The sequence below is a fragment of the Scyliorhinus torazame genome, chromosome 1 (assembly GCF_047496885.1).
Source record: "Scyliorhinus torazame isolate Kashiwa2021f chromosome 1, sScyTor2.1, whole genome shotgun sequence".
Lineage (NCBI taxonomy): Eukaryota > Metazoa > Chordata > Chondrichthyes > Carcharhiniformes > Scyliorhinidae > Scyliorhinus > Scyliorhinus torazame.
In genome coordinates this window covers 423,248,859-423,270,264 of record NC_092707.1, presented here as the reverse complement: position 1 = coordinate 423,270,264, position 21,406 = coordinate 423,248,859, and the positions used below count along the sequence as shown (strand labels likewise).

The following is a 21,406-nucleotide window of genomic DNA, read 5'->3' as shown; positions in this document are numbered from 1 at the left end:
CGGGGTCAGTATTGAGGGAGTGCCGCACTGTCAGAGGGTCAGTACTGAGGGAGTGCCGCACTGTCAGAGGGTCAGTACTGAGGGAGTGCCGCACTGTCGGGGTCAGTACTGAGGGAGTGCCGCACTGTCAGAGGGTCAGTACTGAGGGAGTGCCGCACTGTCAGAGGGTCAGTACTGAGGGAGTGCTGCACTGTCAGAGGGTCAGTACTGAGGGAGTGCCGCACTGTCAGAGGGTCAGTACTGAGGGAGTGCTGCACTGTCAGAGGGTCAGTACTGAGGGAGTGCTGCACTGTCAGAGGGTCAGTACTGAGGGAGAGCCGCACTGTCAGAGGGTCAGTACTGAGGGAGTGCCGCACTGTCAGAGGGTCAGTACTGAGGGAGTGCCGCACTGTCAGAGGGTCAGTACTGAGGGAGTGCCGCACTGTCAGAGGGTCAGTACTGAGGGAGTGCTGCACTGTCAGAGGGTCAGCACTGAGGGAGTGACGCACTGTCAGAGGGTCAGTACTGAGGGAGTGCCGCACTGTCAGAGGGTCAGTACTGAGGGAGTGCTGCACTGTCAGAGGGTCAGTACTGAGGGAGTGCTGCACTGTCAGAGGGTCAGTACTGAGGGAGAGCCGCACTGTCAGAGGGTCAGTACTGAGGGAGTGCTGCACTGTCAGAGGGTCAGTACTGAGGGAGTGCCGCACTGTCAGAGGGTCAGTACTGAGGGAATGCCGCACTGTCAGAGGGTCAGTACTGAGGGAGTGCCGCACTGTCAGAGGGTCAGTACTGAGGGAGTGCTGCACTGTCAGAGGGTCAGCACTGAGGGAGTGCCGCACTGTCAGAGGGTCAGTACTGAGGGAGTGCCGCACTGTCAGAGGGTCAGCACTGAGGGAGTGCCGCACTGTCAGAGGGTCAGTACTGAGGGAGTGCTGCACTGTCAGAGGGTCAGCACTGAGGGAGTGCTGCACTGTCAGAGGGTCAGTACTGAGGGAGTGCCGCATTGTCAGAGGGTCAGTACTGAGGGAGAGCCGCACTGTCAGAGGGTCAGTACTGAGGGAGTGCTGCACTGTCAGAGTACCGAGTGAACGTTGCAGTGGAGCTTCACTCCGAGGCGACACTCTCTCAATCCCAGAGCCCGCGGAGGGGAGGCTGCCGTCTCAGGGGGCGAGCATGTGAATGGAGATCTATTTGGGGCAGAAGGGGCACATGGGGGTCAAGACTTAGTTGGGGGGGCGGAGGCGCGGGGACAGCTCATGTGAAAATGGTCATTGAGAGAATCCCCCCCGCCTCGGGTGACCTGTAGCTGAACCCCTCCAGCCAGAGTCCGCACTCAGGTTGAGTATGAAGTGGCCTCACTCACCCCACATCAAACTGCTGGCAGCTCAGGGTGGGTGCTTTAACGTGGCAGAGAGGGCACCCTGGTAATGTCCTCCCCCCCCGCCTCACCCAGCTGAATGTTTGTTATGGGTGAGAGTTGCCCAGTCCAGGGGCAGAGCTTCTCTCCAGCTGCCCGCAATGATCCCAGGAATGGTAGGCCTAACATACGATGAACGTCTGAGGATCCTGGGATTATATTCATTGGAGTTTAGGAGGTTGAGGGGAGATCTAATAGAAACTTACAAGATAATGAATGGCTTAGATAGGGTGGATGTAGGGAAGTTGTTTCCATTAGCAGGGGAGAAATCATTGAATTTACAGTGCAGAAGGAGGCCATTTGGCCCATCCAGTCTGCACCGGCTCTTGTAAAGGGCACCCCACCCAAGCCCACACTCCCACCCTATCCCCATAACCCAGCAACCCCACCCAACACTAAGGGCAATTTTGGACACTAAGGGCAATTTATCACGGCCAATCCACCTAACCTGCACATCTTTGGACTGTGGGAGGAAACCGGAGCACCCGGAGGAAACCCACGCACACACGGGGAGGATGTGCAGACTCCGCACAGACAGTGACCCAAGCCAGGAATCGAACCTGGGATCCTGGAGCTGTGAAGCAATTGTTCTATCCACAATGCTACCGTGCTGCCTGAGACTAGGACCCGGGGGCACAGCCTCAGAATAAAAGGGAGTCACTTTAGACAGAGATGAGGAGAAATTTCTTCAGCCAGAGAGTGGTGGGTCTGTGGAATTCATTGCCACAGAGGGCAGTGGAGGCCGGGACGTTGAGTGTCTTTAAGACAGAAGTTGGTAAATTCTTGATTTCTCGAGGAATTATGGGCTATGGAGCGAGAGCGGGTAAATGGAGTAGAAATCAGCCATGATTGAATGGTGGAGTGGACTCGATGGGCCGAATGGCCTCACTTCCGCTCCTATGACTTATGGTCTTAATGCCCACCCAGGAATGCCGCCAGCCTCCATCTTGTTTGCGAGCGTCACGTCGGTCGACCAGACATCATATTGCCAGTTTCGCTGGCCCAGGACTCCGCCAAGCACCGTTCCCGTGTGGATACCGACCCTCATATTCACCTCTGTCTGAGTCTTCTCCCGGACATACCTAAACGAGAGAGACCTGTGAGCGAGCTGGCCCCGGCACCCAGCACCCACCCCCCAACCCCCACCCCCGGCACCCAGCCCCGGCCCCGAGCCCCCACCCCCGCCACCCAGCCCCGGCACCCAGCACGCAGCACCCAGCACCCTGCACCCAGCACCCCGCCCCGGCCCCGGCACCCAGCCCTCAGCATGCAGCACCCAGCACCCAGCCCCGGCCCCGGCACCCAGCACGCAGCACCCAGCACCCTGCACCCAGCACCCAGCCCCGGCCCCGGCACCCAGCCCCGGCACCCAGCCCCCACCCCCGGCACCCAGCACCCAGCCCCGGCCCCGGCACCCAGCACGCAGCACCCAGCACCCTGCACCCAGCACCCAGCCCCGGCACCCAGCCCTCAGCATGCAGCACCCAGCACCCAGCCCCAGCCCCCAGCCCCCACCCCCGGCACCCAGCCCAGGCCCTGGCACCCAGCACCCAGCCCCGGCCCCGAGCCCCCACCCCCGGCACCCTGCACCCAGCCCCGGCCCCGGCACCCAGCACGCAGCACCCAGCACCCTGCACCCAGCACCCAGCCCCGGCCCCGGCACCCAGCCCTCAGCATGCAGCACCCAGCACCCAGCCCCGGCCCCCAGCCCCCACCCCCGGCACCCAGCCCCGGCCCCGAGTCCCCACCCCCGGCACCCAGCCCCGGCCCTGGCACCCAGCACCCAGCACCCAGCCCCGGCCCCCAGCCCCCACCCCCGGCACCCAGCCCCGGCCCCGAGCCCCCACCCCCGGCACCCAGCCCAGGCCCTGGCACCCAGCACCCAGCCCCGGCCCCCAGCCCCCACCCCCAGCCCCCAGCCCCCACCCCTGGCACCCAGCCCCGGCCCCGGCACCCAGCCCTCAGCACGCAGCACCCAGCACCCAGCCCCGGCCCCCAGCCCCCACCCCCGGCAACCCAGCCCCGGCCCCGGCACCCAGCCCCGGCACCCAGCCCCCACCCCCGGCACCCAGCACCCAGCCCCGGCCCCGGCACCCAGCCCCGGCCCCGGCACCCAGCCCCGGCCCCGGCACCCAGCCCCCACCCCCGGCACCCAGCACCCAGCCCCGGCCCCGGCACCCAGCCCCGGCCCCGGCACCCAGCCCCGGCACCCAGCCCCGGCCCCGGCACCCAGCCCCGGCCCCGGCACCCAGCCCCGGCCCCCAGCACCCAGCCCCGGCCCCGGCACCCAGCCCCGGCACCCAGCACCCAGCCGCGGCCCTGGCACCCAGCACCCAGACCTGGCCCCGGCACCCAGCCCCGGCCCCGGCACCCAGCCCCGGCACCCAGCACCCAGCCCCGGCCCCCAGCCCCCACCCCCAGCACCCAGCCCCGGCACCCAGCCCCGGCACCCAGCACCCAGCCCCGGCCCCGGCACCCAGCCCCGGCACCCAGCACCTGGCACCCAGCACCCAGCCCCAGCACCCAGCCCTGGCACCCGGCACCCAGCCCCGGCACCCAGCACGCAGCACCCAGCACCCGGCACCCAGCACCCAGCACCTGGAACCCAGCACCCGGCACCCAGCACCCGGCACCCAGCACCTGGCACCCAGCACCCAGCCCCAGCACCCAGCCCTGGCACCCGGCACCCAGCCCCGGCACCCAGCACGCAGCACCCAGCACCCGGCACCCAGCACCCAGCACCTGGAACCCAGCACCCGGCACCCAGCACCCAGCCCCGGCACCCAGCCCCGGCACCCAGCACCCAGCCCCTGGCACCCAGCACCCAACCCCGGCACCCAGCACCCAGCACCCGGCACCCAGCACCCAGCCCCCGGCACCCAGCACCCAGCCCCGGCACCCAGCCCCGGCACCCAGCACCCAGCCCCGGCACCCAGCACCCAGCCCCGGCACCCAGCACCCAGCACCCAGCACCCAGCCCCCGGCACCCAGCACCGGCACCCAGCCCCCACCCCCGGCACCCAGCACCCAGCCCCGGCCCCGGCACCCAGCCCCGGCCCCGGCACCCAGCCCCGGCCCCGGCACCCAGCCCCGGCCCCCAGCACCCAGCCCCGGCCCCGGCACCCAGCCGCGGCACCCAGCACCCAGCCCCGGCCCTGGCACCCAGCACCCAGACCTGGCCCCGGCACCCAGCACCCAGCCCCGGCCCCGGCACCCAGCCCCGGCACCCAGCCCCGGCCCCGGCACCCAGCCCCGGCCCCGGCACCCAGCCCCGGCCCCCAGCACCCAGCCCCGGCCCTGGCACCCAGCACCCAGACCTGGCCCCGGCACCCAGCACCCAGCCCCGGCCCCGGCACCCAGCCCCGGCACCCAGCACCCAGCCCCGGCCCCCACCCCCAGCACCCAGCCCCGGCACCCAGCCCCGGCACCCAGCACCCAGCCCCGGCCCCGGCACCCAGCCCCGGCCCCGGCACCCAGCCCCGGCAGCCAGCACCCAGCCCCGGCACCCAGCCCCGGCACCCAGCCCCGGCCCGGCACCCAGCCCCGGCACCCAGCCCCGGCACCGGCACCCAGCCCTGGCACCCAACCCCGGCACCCAGCCCCGGCCCCGGCACCCAGCACCCAGCACCCAGCACCCAGCCCCGGCACCCAGCCCCGGCACCCAACCCCGGCACCCAGCCCCGGCCCCGGCACCCAGCCCCAGCCCCGGCCCCAGCCCCGGCACCCAACCCCGGCACCCAACCCCGGCACCCAGCCCCGGCACCGGCACCCAGCCCCGGCACCCAACCCCGGCACCCGGCCCCGGCACCCAGCACCTGGCACCCAGCACCCGGCACCCAGCACCCGGCACCCAGCACCTGGCACCCTGCACCCAGCCCCAGCACCCAGCCCTGGCACACGGCACCCAGCCCCGGCACCCAGCACGCAGCACCCAGCACCCGGCACCCAGCACCCAGCACCTGGCACCCAGCACCCGGCACCCAGCACCCGGCACCCAGCACCCGGCACCCAGCACCCAGCCCCCGGCACCCAGCACCCAGCCCCGGCACCCAGCACCCAGCACCCGGCACCCAGCACCCAGCCCCGGCACCCAGCCCCGGCACCCAGCACCCAGCCCCCGGCCCCCGGCACCCAGCACCCAGCCCCAGCACCCAGCCCCCGGCCCCCGGCACCCAGCACCCAGCCCCAGCACCCAGCCCCGGCACCCAGCCCCGGCACCCAGCACCCAGCCCCGGCACCCAGCATCCAGCCCCGGCACCCAGCACCCAGCCCCCGGCACCCAGCCCCGGCACCCAGCCCCGGCACCCAGCACCCAGCCCCGGCACCCAGCACCCAGCACCCAGCACCCAGCACCCAGCCCCCGGCACCCAGCACCCGGCCGCGGAACCCAGCCCCGGCACCCAGCCCCGGCCCCCGGCACCCAGCACCCGGCACCCGGCCCCGGCACCCAGCCCCCGGCCCCGGCACCCAGCCCCCGGCCCCCAGCACCCAGCCCCCGGCACCCGGCACCCGGCACCCAGCACCCAGCACCCAGCCCCGGACACCAAGCACCCAGCACCCAGCCCCGGACACCAAGCACCCAGCACCCAGCACCGTCACCGGGCACCAAGCACCAAGCACCCAGCCCCGGCACCCAGCCCCATCACTGGGCACCAAGCACCCAGCACCCAGCCCCGGCACCCAGCCCCATCACTGGGCACCAAGCACCAAGCACCCGGCCCCATCACTGGGCACCAAGCACCCAGCACCCAGTCCCGGCACCCAGCCCCATCACTGGGCACCAAGCACCAAGCACCCAGCACCCAGCCCTGGCACCCAGCCCCGTCACCGGGCACCCAGCACCCAGCACCCAGCCCCGGCACCCGGCCCCATCACTGGGCACCAAGCACCAAGCACCCAGCCCCGGCACCCAGCCCCGTCACCGGGCACCAAGCACCCAGCACCCAGTCCCGGCACCCAGCCCCGGCACCCAGCCCCGTCACCGGGCACCAAGCACCAAGCACCCGGCCCCATCACTGGGCACCAAGCACCCAGCACCCAGTCCCGGCACCCAGCCCCCGGCACCCAGCCCCCGGCACCCGGCACCCAGCCCCCGGCACCCAGCCCCCGGCACCCGGCACCCAGCCCCGGCACCCAGCCCCGGCACCCAGCCCCCGGCACCCAGCCCCCGGCACCCGGCACCCAGCCCCCGGCACCCAGCCCCCGGCACCCGGCACCCAGCCCCCGGCACCCGGCACCCAGCCCCCGGCCCCCAGCACCCAGCCCCCGGCACCCAGCCCCCGGCACCCAGCCCCGGCACCCAGCCCCGGCACCCGGCACCCAGCCCCCGGCACCCGGCACCCAGCCCCCGGCCCCCAGCACCCAGCCCCCGGCACCCGGCACCCAGCACCCAGCACCCAGCCCCAGACACCAAGCACCCAGCACCCAGCCCCGGCACCCAGCACCCAGCACCTTGCCCCGGGCACCAAGCACCCAGCACCCAGCACCCAGCACCGTCACCGGGCACCAAGCACCCAGCACCCAGCCCCAGCACCCAGCACCCAGCCCCGGCACCCGGCCCCATCACTGGGCACCAAGCACCAAGCACCCAGCCCCGGCACCCAGCCCCGTCACCGGGCACCAAGCACCCAGCCCCGGCACTCAGCACCCAGTCCCGGCACCCAGCACCCAGCCCCGGCACCCCGCACCCAGCCCCGGCACCCAACACCCAGCACCCAACACCCAGCACCCACTGCTAATCCCCACACCCAGCACTCAAACATCATGAACACTCAAATTTCCAGCACCCAGCTGGGCCCTGCGGTAATCCAGGGTTTGTCAAATTGTGCTCACGAGATGGCGTCAACCATGGCCAGGCCCATGTGAATGGAGCAGGCAGCGTGATCATCCCGGTTAACAGGTAATCCACAGATGCAGTAGTAACAATCCCCCAGGATCTTGATCCGTAGCTGATGGTATTTCTAAGGAATGGAGGAAGATTTTACTCATTGTGAAGAATCAGAAGGTCAGACTCACTCGCTACCCACTCTCACCGCCTGCTGCCAGCCCGCGTTACACCCAGTCTGAGTCTGCAACTGGCTTGAGTGTGTGCCCGGTGCGAGTATGTTGGCTTTGTGAGTGCAAGCATCGCGTAAGTGTGCACACGTGTGTGCGCGGTGTGAGTGTGCACGCAGTGTACGTGTGCCGATTATGTGTGACGTGTCTGTGTGTTTGCACCATGTGAGTGTGCACTCAGCGTGAGTGCAACATGAAAGTGTGCTTGGCATGAGTGTGTGCAGTGTGAGTGTGTGCTGAGTGTCAGTAGTGTGAATGTGTGCTGAGTGTGTGCAGTGTGAGTGTGTGCTGAGTGTGAGTGTGTGCAGTGTGAGTGTGTGCTGCGAGTGAGTGCAGTGTGAGTGTGTGCTGAGTGTGAGTAGTGTGAATGTGTGCTGAGTGTGTGTGCAGTGTGAGTGTGTGCTGAGTGTGAGTAGTGTGAATGTGTGCTGAGTGTGAGTGTGTGCAGTGTGAGTGTGTGCTGAGAGTGAGTGCAGTGTGAGAGTGTGCTGCGAGTGAGTGTGTGCAGTGTGAGTGTGTGCTGCGAGTGAGTGTGTGCAGTGTGAGCGTGTGCTGCGAGTGAGTGTGTGCAGTGTGCGTGTGTGCTGAGTGAGTGTGTGCACAGTGAGTGTGTGCAGTGTGAGTGTGTGCTGCGAGTGAGTGTGTGCACAGTGAGTGTGTGCAGTGTGAGTGTGTGCTGCGAGTGAGTGTGTGCACAGTGAGTGTGTGCACAGTGAGTGTGTGCACAGTGAGCATGTGCTGCGAGTGAGTGTGTGCACAGTGAGTGTGTGCACAGTGGGTGTGTTCTGGGAGTGAGTGTGTGCACAGTGAGTGTGTGCACAGTGAGTGTGCGCACAGTGAGTGTGTGCTGCGAGTGAGTGTGTGCACAGTGAGTGTGTGCACAGTGAGTGTGTGCACAGTGAGTGTGTGCACAGTATGTGCTGCGAGTGAGTGTGTGCACAGTGTGTGTGTGCACAGTGAGTGTGTGCACAATGAGTGTGTGCTGTGAGTGAGTGTGTGCACAGTGAGTGTGTGCACAGTGAGTGTGTGCTGCGAGTGAGTGTGTGCACAGTGAGTGTGTGCACAGTGAGTGTGTGCACAGTATGTGCTGCGAGTGAATGTGTGCACAGTGAGTGTGTGCACAGTGAGTGTGTGCACAGTGAGTGTGTGCACAGTGAGTGTGTACCATCAGGACAGTCTCACCGCTGCCAGTTTATCGAAGCGAGCGAAGAGCTCGTTGAGGAGTTTCACCAGTTCCTGAGCGCTGCAGCTCGATGATAACCGAGTGAAACCGACAATATCCGCAAAGAGAATGCTGAGGGCAAGAGAAACACAGTTACTGCAGCCCCACCCCCACCCCGCCCCCACCCCACCCCACCAACATACCCAGCACCCACTCCCCCACCCAGTACCCACCCCTCCCCCACCCCACACCCATCCCACTCCCCCCGGACCCCATCCCCCTACCCCACCCAGTACCCACCCTAACCCACCCCCATCCCACCCAACACCCACTCTCCCCCCGGACCCCATCCCCCTACCCCACCCAGTACCCACCCCACCCCACCAGCGTACCCAGCACCCACTCCCCCCCCCACCCCACCCCACCCCCATCCCACTCCCCCCCGGACCACATCCCCCTACCCCACCCAGTACCCACCCCACCCCACCAGCGTACCCAGCACCCACTCCCCCACCCAGTATCCACCCCGCCCCACCCCACCCCCATCCCACTCCCCCCCGGACCCCATCCCCCTACCCCACCCAGTACCCACCCCACCCCACCAGCGTACCCAGCACCCACTCCCCCACCCAGTACCCACCCCGCCCTACCCCACCCCATCCCACTCCCCCCCGGACCCCATCCCCCTACCCCACCCAGTACCCACCCCACCCCACCAGCGTACCCAGCACCCACTCCCCCACCCAGTACCCACCCCGCCCCACCCCCATCCCACTCCCCCCCGGACCCCATCCCCCTACCCCACCCAGTACCCACCCCACCCCACCCCACCAGCGTACCCAGCACCCACTCCCCCACCCAGTACCCACCCCGCCCCACCCCCATCCCACTCCCCCCCGGACCCCATCCCCCTACCCCACCCAGTACCCACCCCACCCCACCCCACCAGCGTACCCAGGGAGCAGCCAAACCCTCTGGGTTGGAGAATTCCAAAGATTCCTAACCCTTTTCCCCCCAGCTCAATCCTAAATGATCTTTATCCAGAGATTGTGACCCCGTGTTTTCGATTCTCCGCCCACTCAGGATAAACATCCCCTCTCCCCAATCAAACCCCCCATTTGTAACTTTCACTCAGACCACTTCTCATTCTTCTAAACACCAGAGAATATGGAGCGGATTTACTCTCTCTCGTCACAGGACCTCCCATCCAGCACCAAGTGACCTGCCCAGCATCCGCATCCCAGCATTAGCAACCAGGACCCGGAACGCCCACGACACCCAGCATCTGATTAACACAGCGTCCCTCACCCCAGGGTGGCATCGGGTAAGCTGCAGAAACCTCTTCTCAATCTGGATTTAACACCCAAACGTCTATCAATGGCCCTCCCTCTCTCCCCACCTTTGAACCCAGCTTCATCTTTATTTCTCTCTCTTTCCATCTCTCTCTCTGCCAGTGTTTGCGCTCTATTCCTCTCCCTCAGTCTCTGCTCTGTACCTGACTCTCACATGTCAGTACATGTCACTGTCATGTCAGTACATGTCACTGTCATGTCGGTACATGTATCTCATGTCAGTACATGTCACTGTCATGTCAGTACATGTCACTGTCATGTCGGTACATGTTTCTCTGTACCTGACTCTCTCATGTCGGTACATGTCACTGTCATGTCGGTACATGTCACTGTCATGTCGGTACATGTATCGCATGTCAGTACATGCCACTGTCATGTCAGTACGTCACTGTCATGTCGGCACATGTCTCTCTGTACCTGACTCTCTCATGTCAGTACATGTCACTGTCATGTCGGTACATGTCTCTCTGTACCTGACTCTCTCATGTCGGTACATGTCACTGTCATGTCAATACATGTCACTGTCATGTCGGTACATGTCTCTCTGTACCTGACTCGTGTCGGTACATGTTACTGTCATGTCGGTACATGTCTCTCTGTACCTGACTCTCTCATGTCGGTACATGTCACTGTCATGTCGGTACATGTCACTGTCATGTCGGTACATGTCTCTGTACCTGACTCTCTCATGTCGGTACATGTCACTGTCATGTCGGTACATGTCTCTCTGTACCTGACTCTCTCATGTCGGTACATGTCACTGTCATGTCGGTACATGTCACTGTCATGTCGGTATATGTCTCTCTGTACCTGACTCTCTCGTGTCGGTACAAGTTACTGTCATGTCGGTACATGTCTCTCTGTACCTGACTCTCTCGTGTTGGTACATGTTACTGTCATGTCGGTACATGTCTCTCTGTACCTGACTCTCTCGTGTCGGTACATGTTACTGGCATGTATGTACATGTCTCTCTGTACCTGACTCTCTCATGTCGGTACATGTCACTGTCATGTCGGTACATGTCTCTCTGTACCTGACTCTCTCATGTCGGTACATGTCACTGTCATGTTAGTACATGTCACTGTCATGCCGGTACATGTGTCTCTGTACCTGACTCTCTCGTGTCGGTACATGTTACTGTCATGTCGGTACATGTCTCTCTGTACCTGGCTCTCTCATGTCGGTACATGTTACTGTCATGTCGGTACATGTCACTGTCATGTCGGTACATGTCACTGTCATTTCGGTACATGTCTTTCTGTACCTGACTCATGCCGGTACATGTCACTGTCATGTCGGTACATGTCACTGTCATGTCGGTACATGTCTCTCTGTACCTGACTCTCTCATGTCGGTACATGTCACTGTCATGTCGGTACATGTCTCTGTACCTGACTCTCTCGTGTCGGTACATGTTACTGTCACGTCGGTACATGTCTCTCTGTACCTGACTCTCTCGTGTCGGTACATGTTACTGTCATGTCGGTACATGTCTCTCTGTACCTGACTCTCATGTCGGTACATGTCACTGTCATGTCGGTACATGTCTCTGTACCTGACTCTCTCGTGTTGGTACATGTTACTGTCATGTCGGTACATGTCTCTCTGTACCTGACTCTCTCATGTCGGTACATGTTACTGTCATGTCGGTACATGTCACTGTCATGTCAGTACATGTCACTGTCATGTCGGTACATGTCCCTCTGTACCTGACTCTCTCGTGTCGGTACATGTTACTGTCATGTCGGTACATGTCTCTCTGTACCTGACTCTCTCGTGTCGGTACATGTCACTGTCATGTCGGTACATGTCTCTCTGTACCTGACTCTCTCATGTCGGTACATGTTACTGTCATGTCGGTACATGTCTCTCTGTACCTGACTCTCTCATGTCGGTACATGTTACTGTCATGTCGGTACATGTCACTGTCATGTCAGTACATGTCACTGTCATGTCGGTACATGTCCCTCTGTACCTGACTCTCTCGTGTCGGTACATGTTACTGTCATGTCGGTACATGTCTCTCTGTACCTGACTCTCTCGTGTCGGTACATGTCACTGTCATGTCGGTACATGTCTCTCTGTACCTGACTCTCTCATGTCGGTACATGTTACTGTCATGTCGGTACATGTCTCTCTGTACCTGACTCTCTCATGTCGGTACATGTACATGGTGTTGAACTGTTGCAGCTCCTTTGACTCTTTGTCCTTTTTCATATCGTTTAACATCTCGTCTGCAATGTGTTTTGGTAGAATAGACAGAAGGAGACGTTCCTGAAAAAGAAGAAACATGGTGATGGGGGGGCTCCGACACTAAAAGAGGGGGGGGGCACAGTGGGTTAGCCCTGCTGCCTCACGGCGCTGAGGTCCCAGGTTCGATCCCGGCTCTGGGTCACTGTCCGTGTGGAGTTTGCACATTCTCCCCGTGTCTGCGTGGGTTTCGCCCCCACAACCCAAAGATGTGCAGGGTAGGTGGATTGGCCGTGCTAAATTGCCCCTGAATTGGAAAAATAAATCATCATGATTTATGCACGGTAGCACAGTGGTTAGCACTGTGGCTTCACAGCGCCAGGGTCCCAGGTTCGATTCCCCGCTGGGTCACTGTCTGTGCGGAGTTTGCACGTTCTCCCCGTGTCCGCGTGGGTTTCCTCCGGGTGCTCCGGTTTCCTCCCACAGTCCAAAGACGTGCAGGTTAGGTGGATTGGCCGTGCTAAATTACCCGTAGTGTCCATAAGGGTTGGGAGGGGTTATTGGGTTGCGGGGATAAGGTGGAAGTGAGGGATTAATGTGGGTCGGTGCAGACTCGATGGGCCGAATGGCCTCCTTCTGCACTGTATGTTCTATGTAATCTATGCCAATGAATAGCCGATTTAACTGAGGACCAGAGTCCAGGCAGAGAGAATGGACAGGAATAACGCAGGGAGCATATGGGCAATGGTGTACTCAGGGGGGTGGGAGGAGATTGAAATGATGGGCACAGTGTACGGTGAGGTGGAACGTTTAGCTGCAGAGCGAGATTATTTATTGACTATTTTGTATCATTGTTGACAAGTGAAGAAAATTGGACAAAATATCAGGAGTGGAGGTTGTGGAGGTAATGGATGGGGTGAGAATTGAGAGGCTGGGAAGTTGGTTCCATCAGGAGCGGTACATCACTGTTATATATGTGGGCAATATCTCTTTAATAACATGCGAGACATCATTCAGTGACTTTGCGGCTATTTGGGGGCCAAACCGCGTACAGTGAGGTGGTATTTAATAAACCTCCGCGGGCCTTGCATTAAACCCACATCCTTCAAAATCCATTTATTTGGGACTGTTAGTCCAAAGATACATCAGTCACCTGGGTCAGGTGGCTTCAAGCCTTGGTTGCAAAAGAGAATGGGAGTGGGGACAAGGGCTTGTCATAATCTTCCATAAACTTCCCTAGATACGGCGGAGAGGTGCCGGAGGATTGGAGACTGGCAAATGTGACACCCTTATTGAAGGAAGTGTAATCCAGTACCGACAGGGCGGTCAGTTAAACATCATTGGGTAAGGTTTCTAAAACAATCATCAGGTAACAAAAAACAGACACTTTGAGAGAGCTCTGTAGCTGGGTCAATATCCTGGAACTCCCTCCCTAACAGCACAGCGGGTGTACCTACACCTCACGGGCTACAGCGGTTCAAGAAGGCAGCTCACCCCCAATAAATGCCGGCCTAGCCAGCGACACCCACATCCCATAAATTAATTTTCAGAAGGCCCTGTCTTGTCTCCGCTGCAGTAAATGGGCCGAGGGAGATTGCGACGGCCGTGATGACGATACTGAGCTCCCGACAGCAGAGTCTGTAAACAGGAAAGGCCAGTCAGGGGAGAGTTTCCCGGAAGGCAGTTCAAACTTTTAATGAGGCAACATTAAAGTCCCTGGGCACAGTGACCAAATTAGAGTGAGAGCAATCCCAGGGAGACTAAAGCCCAGTTACAATGACAAAGAAATAAAACTGGTAGACCTTGAGCAACATGGATTTATGAAGGGAAAATCATGCTTGACAAATCTGTTGGAAGTCTTTGAAGATGTAACCAGTACAGTCGACAAGGGGGAGCCAGTCGATGTGGTATATTTGGACTTTCAGAAGGCGTTTGACAAAGTCCCGCAGAAGAGATTATTGTGCAAAATTAAAGCACATGGGATTGGGGGAAATGTATTGAGGTGGATAGAAAACTGGTTGGCAGAGAGGAAACAAAGAGTAGGGATTAATGAGTCCTTTTCAAATGACCAGGCAGTAACCAGTGGGGTACCACAGGGATCGGTGCTGGGACCCCAGCTATTCACAATATATATTAGGGGCTGGATTATCACAGTGGGCTAAACAGCTGGCTTGTAATGTAGAACAATGCCAGCAGCGCGGGTTCAATTCCCGTTCCAGCCTCCCCGAACAGGCGCCGGAATGTGGCGACTAGGAGCTTTTCACAGTAACTTCATTGAAGCCTATGTGTGACAATAAGCTATTATTATTTTTATTATTATTAATGATTTGGATGAGGGAACAAAATGTAACATCTCAAAGTTTGCAGATGATACCAAGTTGGGTGGGAGGGTGAATTGTGACGAGGATGCAGGGATCCTACAGCAAGATCTGGACAGGTTGGACGAGTGGGCAAACCAATGGCAGATGCAGTATAATTTGGATAAGTGTGAGGTTATTCATTTTGGAAGCAAAAACAGGAAGGAGATTACTACCTGAATGGTTGTAAATTGGGAGAGGGGAGCGTGCAGCGGGACCTGGGTGTCCTTGTGCACCAGTCGCTGAAGGTAAGCAGCAGGTACAGCAGGCGGTAAAGAAGGCTAATGGTATGTTGGCCTTCATAGCGAGAGGTTTCGAGTACAGGAGCAGGGATGTGTTGCTGCAATTATACAGGGCCTTGGTGAGGCCACACCTGGAGTATTGTGGGCAGTTTTGGTCTCCTTCTCTGAGGAAGGATGTTCTTGCTCTCGAGGGAGAGCAGCGAAGGTTTACCAGACTGATTCCAGGGATGGCGGGACTGTCGTACGAGGAGAGATTGACTAGACAAAAGAACAAAGAAATGTACAGCACAGGAACAGGCCCTTCGGCCCTCCAAGCCCGTGCCGACCATGCTGCCCGACTAAACTACAATCTTCTACACTCCCTGGGTCCGTATCCCTCTATTCCCATCCTATTCATATATTTGTCAAGATGCCCCTTAAATGTCCCTATCGTCCCTGCTTCCACCACCTCCTCCGGTAGCGAGTTCCAGGCACCCACTACCCTCTGCGTAAAAAACTTGCCTCGTACAACTACTCTAAACCTTGCCCCTCTCACCTTAAACCTATGCCCCCTAGTAATTGACCCCTCTACCCTGGGGAAAAGCCTCTGACTATCCACCCTGTCTATGCCCCTCATAATTTTGTAGACCTCTATCAGGTCACCCCTCAACCTCCTTCGTTCCAGTGAGAACAAACCGAGTTTATTCAATCGCTCCTCATAGCTTATGCCCTCCATACCAGGCAACATTCTGGTAAATCTCTTCTGCACCCTCTCTAAAGCCTCCACATCCTTCTGGTAGTGTGGCGACCAGAATTGAACACTATACTCCAAGTGTGGCCTAACTAAGGTTCTTAGTTAGGCCACCTCTTAGTTAAGGTTCCTGTGCTGCACTTAACTAAGGTTCGACAGCTGCAACTAAGGTTCTCTATACAGTTCTATACAGACTCGGTTGGGATTGTTCTCGCTGAAGTTCAGAAGAATGAGGGGGGATCTCAAAGAGACTTATAAAAATCGAACAGGACTGGAGAGGGTCGATGCAGGGAAGATGTTACCAAGATGGGGTTAGTGTATAGCGAGCTTTACTCTGTATCTAACCCCGTGCTGTACCTGTCCTGGGAGTGTTTGATGCGGACAGTGTAGAGGGAGCTTTACTCTGTATCTAACCCCGTGCTGTACCTGTCCTGGGAGTGTTTGATGGGGACAGTGTAGAGGGAGCTTTACTCTGTATCTAACCCCGTGCTGTACCTGTCCTGGGAGTGTTTGATGGGGACAGTGTAGAGGGAGCTTTACTCTGTATCTAACCCCGTGCTGTACCTGACCTGGGAGTGTTTGAAGGGGACAGTGTATAGCGAGCTTTACTCTGTATCTAACCCCGTGCTGTACCTGTCCTGGGAGTGTTTGATCAGGACAGTGTAGAGGGAGCTTTACTCTGTATCTAACCCCGTGCTGTACCTGTCCTGGGAGTGTTTGATGAGGACAGTGTAGAGGGAGCTTTACTCTGTATCTAACCCCGTGCTGTACCTGACCTGGGAGTGTTTGATGGGGACAGTGTAGAGGGAGCTTTACTCTGTATCTAACCCCGTGCTGTACCTGCCCTGGGAGTGTTTGATGGGGACAGTGTGGAGGGAGCTTTACTCTGTATCTAACCCTGTGCTGTACCTGTCCTGGGAGTGTTTGATGGTGCAGTGTATAGCGAGCTTTACTCTGTATCTAACCCCGTGCTGTACCTGTCCTGGGAGTGTTTGATGGGGACAGTGCGGAGGGAGCTTTACTCTGTATCTAACCCCGTGCTGTACCTGTCCTGGGAGTGTTTGATGGGGACAGTGTAGAGGGAGCTTTACTCTGTATCTAACCCCGAGCTGTACCTGTCCTGGGAGTGTTTGATGGGGACAGTGTAGAGGGAGCTTTATTCTGTATCTAACCCCGTGCTGTCCCTATCCTGGGAGTGTTGATGGCGACAGTGTAGAGGGAGCTTTACTCTGTATCTAACCCCGTGCTGTACCTGTCCTGGGAGTGTTGATGGGGACAGCGTAGAGAGAGCTTTACTCTGTATCTAACCCCATGCTGTACCAGTCCTGGGAGTGTTTGATGGGGACAGTGTGGAGGGAGCTTTACTCTGTATCTAACCCCATGCTGTACCTGTCCTGGGAGTGTTTGATGGGGACAGTGTAGAGGGAGCTTTACTCTGTATCTAACCCCGTGCTGTACCTGACCTGGGAGTGTTTGATGGGGACAGTGTTGCGGGAGCTTTACTCTGTATCTAACCCCGTGCTGTACCTGTCCTGGGACTGTTTGATGGGGACAGTGTGGAGGGAGCTTTACTCTGTATGTAACCCCGTGCTTTACCTGACCTGGGAGTGTTTGATGGGGACAGTGTGGAGGGAGCTTTACTCTGTATCTAACCCCGTGCTGTACCTGTCCTGGGAGTGTTTGATGGGGACAGTGTAGAGGGAGCTTTACTCTGTATCTAACCCCGTGCTGAAACTGTCCTGCGAGTGTTTGATGGGGACGGTGTAGAGGGAGATTTACTCTGTATCTAACCCCGTGCTGTACCTGTCCTGGGAGTGTTCAATGGGGACTGTGTAGAGGGAGATTTACTCTGTATCTAACCCCGTGCTGTGCCTGTCCTGGGAGTGTTTGATGGGGACTGTGTAGAGGGAGATTTACTCTGTATCTAACCCCGTGCTGTACCTGTCCTTGGAGTGTTTGATGGGGACAGTGTAGAGGGAGCTTTACTCTGTATCTAACCCCGTGCTGTACCTGTCCTGGGAGTGTTTGATGGGGACAGTGTAGAGGGAGCTTTACTCTGTATCTAACCCCGTGCTGTCCCTGTCCTGGGAGTGTTTGATGGGGACTGTGTAGAGGGAGATTTACTCTGTATCTAACCCCGTGCTGTCCCTGTCCTGGGAGTGTTTGATGGGGACAGTGTAGAGGGAGCTTTACTCTGTATCTAACCCCGTGCTGTACCTGTCCTTGGAGTGTTTGATGGGGACAGTGTAGAGGGAGCTTTACTCTGTATCTAACCCCGTGCTGTACCAGTCCTGGGAGTGCTTGATGGGGACAGTGTAGAGGGAGCTTTACTCTGTATCTAACCCCGTGCTGTACCTGTCCTGGGAGTGTTTGATGGGGACAGTGTAGAGGGAGCTTTACTCTGTATCTAACCCCGTGCTGTACCTGTTCTGGGAATGTTTGGTGGGGACAGTGTAGAGGGAGCTTTACTCTGTATCTAACCCCGTGCTGTCCCTGTCCTGGGAGTGTTTGATGGGGACTGTGTAGAGGGAGCTTTACTCTGTATCTAACCCCGTGCTGTCCCTGTCCTGGGAGTGTTTGATGGGGACAGTGTGGAGGGAGCTTTACTCTGTATCTAACCCCGTGCTGTATCTGTCCTGGGAGTGTTTGATGGGGACAGTGTAGAGGGAGCTTTACTCTGTATCTAACCCCGTGCTGTACCTGTCCTGGGAGTGTTTGATGGGGACAGTGTAGAGGGAGCTTTACCCTGTATCTAACCCCGTGCTGTACCTGTCCTGGGAGTGTTTGATGGGGACAGTGTAGAGGGAGCTTTACCCTGTATCTAACCCCGTGCTGTACCTGTCCTGGGAGTGTTTGATGGGGACAGTGTAGAGGGAGCTTTACTCTGTATCTAACCCCGTGCTGTACCTGTCCTGGGAGTGTTTGATGGGGACAGTGTAGAGGGAGATTTACTCTGTATCTAACCCCGTGCTGTACCTGTCCTTGGAGTGTTTGATGGGGACAGTGTAGAGGGAGCTTTACTCTGTATCTAACCCCGTGCTGTACCTGTCCTGGGAGTGTTTGATGGGGACAGTGTAGAGGGAGCTTTACTCTGTATCTAACCCCGTGCTGTCCCTGTCCTGGGAGTGTTTGATGGGGACTGTGTAGAGGGAGATTTACTCTGTATCTAACCCCGTGCTGTCCCTGTCCTGGGAGTGTTTGATGGGGACAGTGTAGAGGGAGCTTTACTCTGTATCTAACCCCGTGCTGTACCTGTCCTTGGAGTGTTTGATGGGGACAGTGTAGAGGGAGCTTTACTCTGTATCTAACCCCGTGCTGTACCAGTCCTGGGAGTGCTTGATGGGGACAGTGTAGAGGGAGCTTTACTCTGTATCTAACCCCGTGCTGTACCTGTCCTGGGAGTGTTTGATGGGGACAGTGTAGAGGGAGCTTTACTCTGTATCTAACCCCGTGCTGTACCTGTTCTGGGAATGTTTGGTGGGGACAGTGTAGAGGGAGCTTTACTCTGCATCTAACCCCGTGCTGTCCCTGTCCTGGGAGTGTTTGATGGGGTCTGTGTAGAGGGAGCTTTACTCTGTATCTAACCCCGTGCTGTCCCTGTCCTGGGAGTGTTTGATGGGGACAGTGTGGAGGGAGCTTTACTCTGTATCTAACCCCGTGCTGTATCTGTCCTGGGAGTGTTTGATGGGGACAGTGTAGAGGGAGCTTTACTCTGTATCTAACCCCGTGCTGTACCTGTCCTGGGAGTGTTTGATGGGGACAGTGTAGAGGGAGCTTTACCCTGTATCTAACCCCGTGCTGTACCTGTCCTGGGAGTGTTTGATGGGGACAGTGTAGAGGGAGCTTTACCCTGTATCTAACCCCGTGCTGTACCTGTCCTGGGAGTGTTTGATGGGGACAGTGTAGAGGGAGCTTTACTCTGTATCTAACCCCGTGCTGTACCTGTCCTGGGAGTGTTTGATGGGGACAGTGTAGAGGGAGCTTTACTCTGTATCTAACCCCGTGCTGTACCTGTCCTGGGAGTGTTTGATGGGGACAGTGTAGAGGGAGCTTTACCCTGTATCTAACCCCGTGCTGTACCTGTCCTGGGAGTGTTTGATGGGGACAGTGTAGAGGGAGCTTTACCCTGTATCTAACCCCGTGCTGTACCGGTCCTGGGAGTGTTTGATGGGGACAGTGTAGAGGGAGCTTTACTCTGTATCTAACCCCGTGCTGTACCTGTCCTGTGAGTGTTTGATGGGGACAGTGTAGAGGGAGCTTTACTCTGTATCTAACCCCATGCTGTACCTGTCCTGGGAGTGTTTGATGGGGACAGTGTAGAGGGAGCTTTACTCTGTATCTAACCCCGTGCTGTACCTGTCGTGGGAGTGTTTGATGGGGACAGTGTAGAGGGAGCTTTACTCTGTATCTCACCCCGGGCTGTACCTGTCTTGGGAGTGTTTGATGGGGACAGTGTAGAGGGAGCTTTACTCTGTATCTAACCCCGTGCTGTACCTGTCCTGGGAGTGTTTGATGGGGACAGTGTAGAGGGAGCTTTACTCTGTATCTAACCCTATGCTGTACCTGTCCTGGGAATGTTTGATGGGGACAGTGTAGAGGGAGCTTTACCCTGTATCTAACCCCATGCTGTAATTGGAATGGTGTGAGGCTCGGCCCCAAGAACAGTCTAAATTCAGTGTGAGTGACAGGAGTAGTGTCTTGTGGTGTCTCCAGTTTGTGCTGTCCAGTTACAGGAGTTAAGTCTGTCGGGTTTTACCACAAACACATAGATGATGTCTCCTTGCTGAATATTTGAATGGAAGGCAGCTGTGGACCCCTCACCTGCTGCTGGCTCTGCTCTTCCAGGTTGAGTTTAACCTCGAGAGATTGCCGGGCCTCGAGGAATGCTTTGCGATGCTTACGGTCCGCCATGTAGTAGGACATGATCCCCACAGTGATGACACACAGGTAGATACTGACATTGGCCATGAGCTGACAGAGGGAAAGGGACACACAGGAGAATTAAAGAGCTGGTTAGAGTGTTGAACAGAAATGTTATCACTGCAGCCCTATTGATCAGACATTGGCCAATGGTTAAATAACTATTGGTCAATCACCGAGTACTGACTGATCAATCATTGGCCAATAATGGACAGCAAAGAGGAGATGGTGATGTGGTGATATTGTCACTGATTGGGTAGCCCAGAGCCCAGGCGAATATTCGGGTGGAATTTAAATACAAATTTAAATCTGGAATAGAAAGCTAGGCCGGAACGTCCCATTCGTGCCGGTGGATCCACCATTCCCACTGGGCGCACCCACATCCCGGGAGTCCCAGCAGCGAGGGTGCATTCAACGGGAAACGCTATTGACAACGATAGGACCGAAACATCCCTCCGCTGTCCAATGGACAGTCTCCTCGGTCTCCGCTAAACATGTGGTGGGTAGGGAGATTATCCCCCCAGTCTCAGTAACCCTGCCCACGCAATTACCACTGATTTCTGGAAAAGCCTTCTCTGTTCACCAATATCTTATCGGAAAGGAAATCGCCCATCCTTACCCAGTCTGGTCTACATCAATGTGCTAGATTCTTCAATGCCGTCTGAAATGGCCCAGCAATCCATTCAATTCAAGGAAAATTAGGGATGGACAACAAAGAATGGCCTTGCCAATAACGTCGCTTAGATTCCAGTCGGTAACTCACCCCCTGTTACAGCCTGTTAATAATAACAGCCTGGTATCTGTTATTCTGTATATAAACCACCCCGAACCCCTCGATTAGATTCCAGTCTGTAACTCACTCCCGGGTATCTGTTATTCTGTATATAAACCACCCTGAACCCCTCGATTAGATTCCAGTCTGTAACTCACTCCCGGGTGTCTGTTATTCTATATATAAACCACCCTGAACCCCTCGATTAGATTCCAGTCTGTAACTCACTC

The 21,406-nt window shown here is 58.3% G+C and overlaps 1 protein-coding gene across 3 annotated transcripts in view; it reads right to left on the bottom strand.

Annotated features, from left to right (window-relative positions):
- adcy3a (adenylate cyclase 3a) overlaps positions 1-21,406 on the bottom strand; it is a 459,057-nt gene that overhangs the window by 426,114 nt on the left and 11,537 nt on the right. For all 3 annotated transcript variants that reach the window (XM_072515495.1, XM_072515496.1, XM_072515491.1), the window contains 5 exons: positions 20,306-20,455; positions 12,109-12,239; positions 8,633-8,744; positions 7,229-7,356; positions 2,320-2,478 (listed from right to left, as the gene is read on the bottom strand). In XM_072515495.1, the coding sequence (XP_072371596.1) occupies positions 2,320-2,478; positions 7,229-7,356; positions 8,633-8,744; positions 12,109-12,239; positions 20,306-20,455 (680 nt within the window). The remainder of the gene's footprint in view (positions 1-2,319; positions 2,479-7,228; positions 7,357-8,632; positions 8,745-12,108; positions 12,240-20,305; positions 20,456-21,406) is intronic.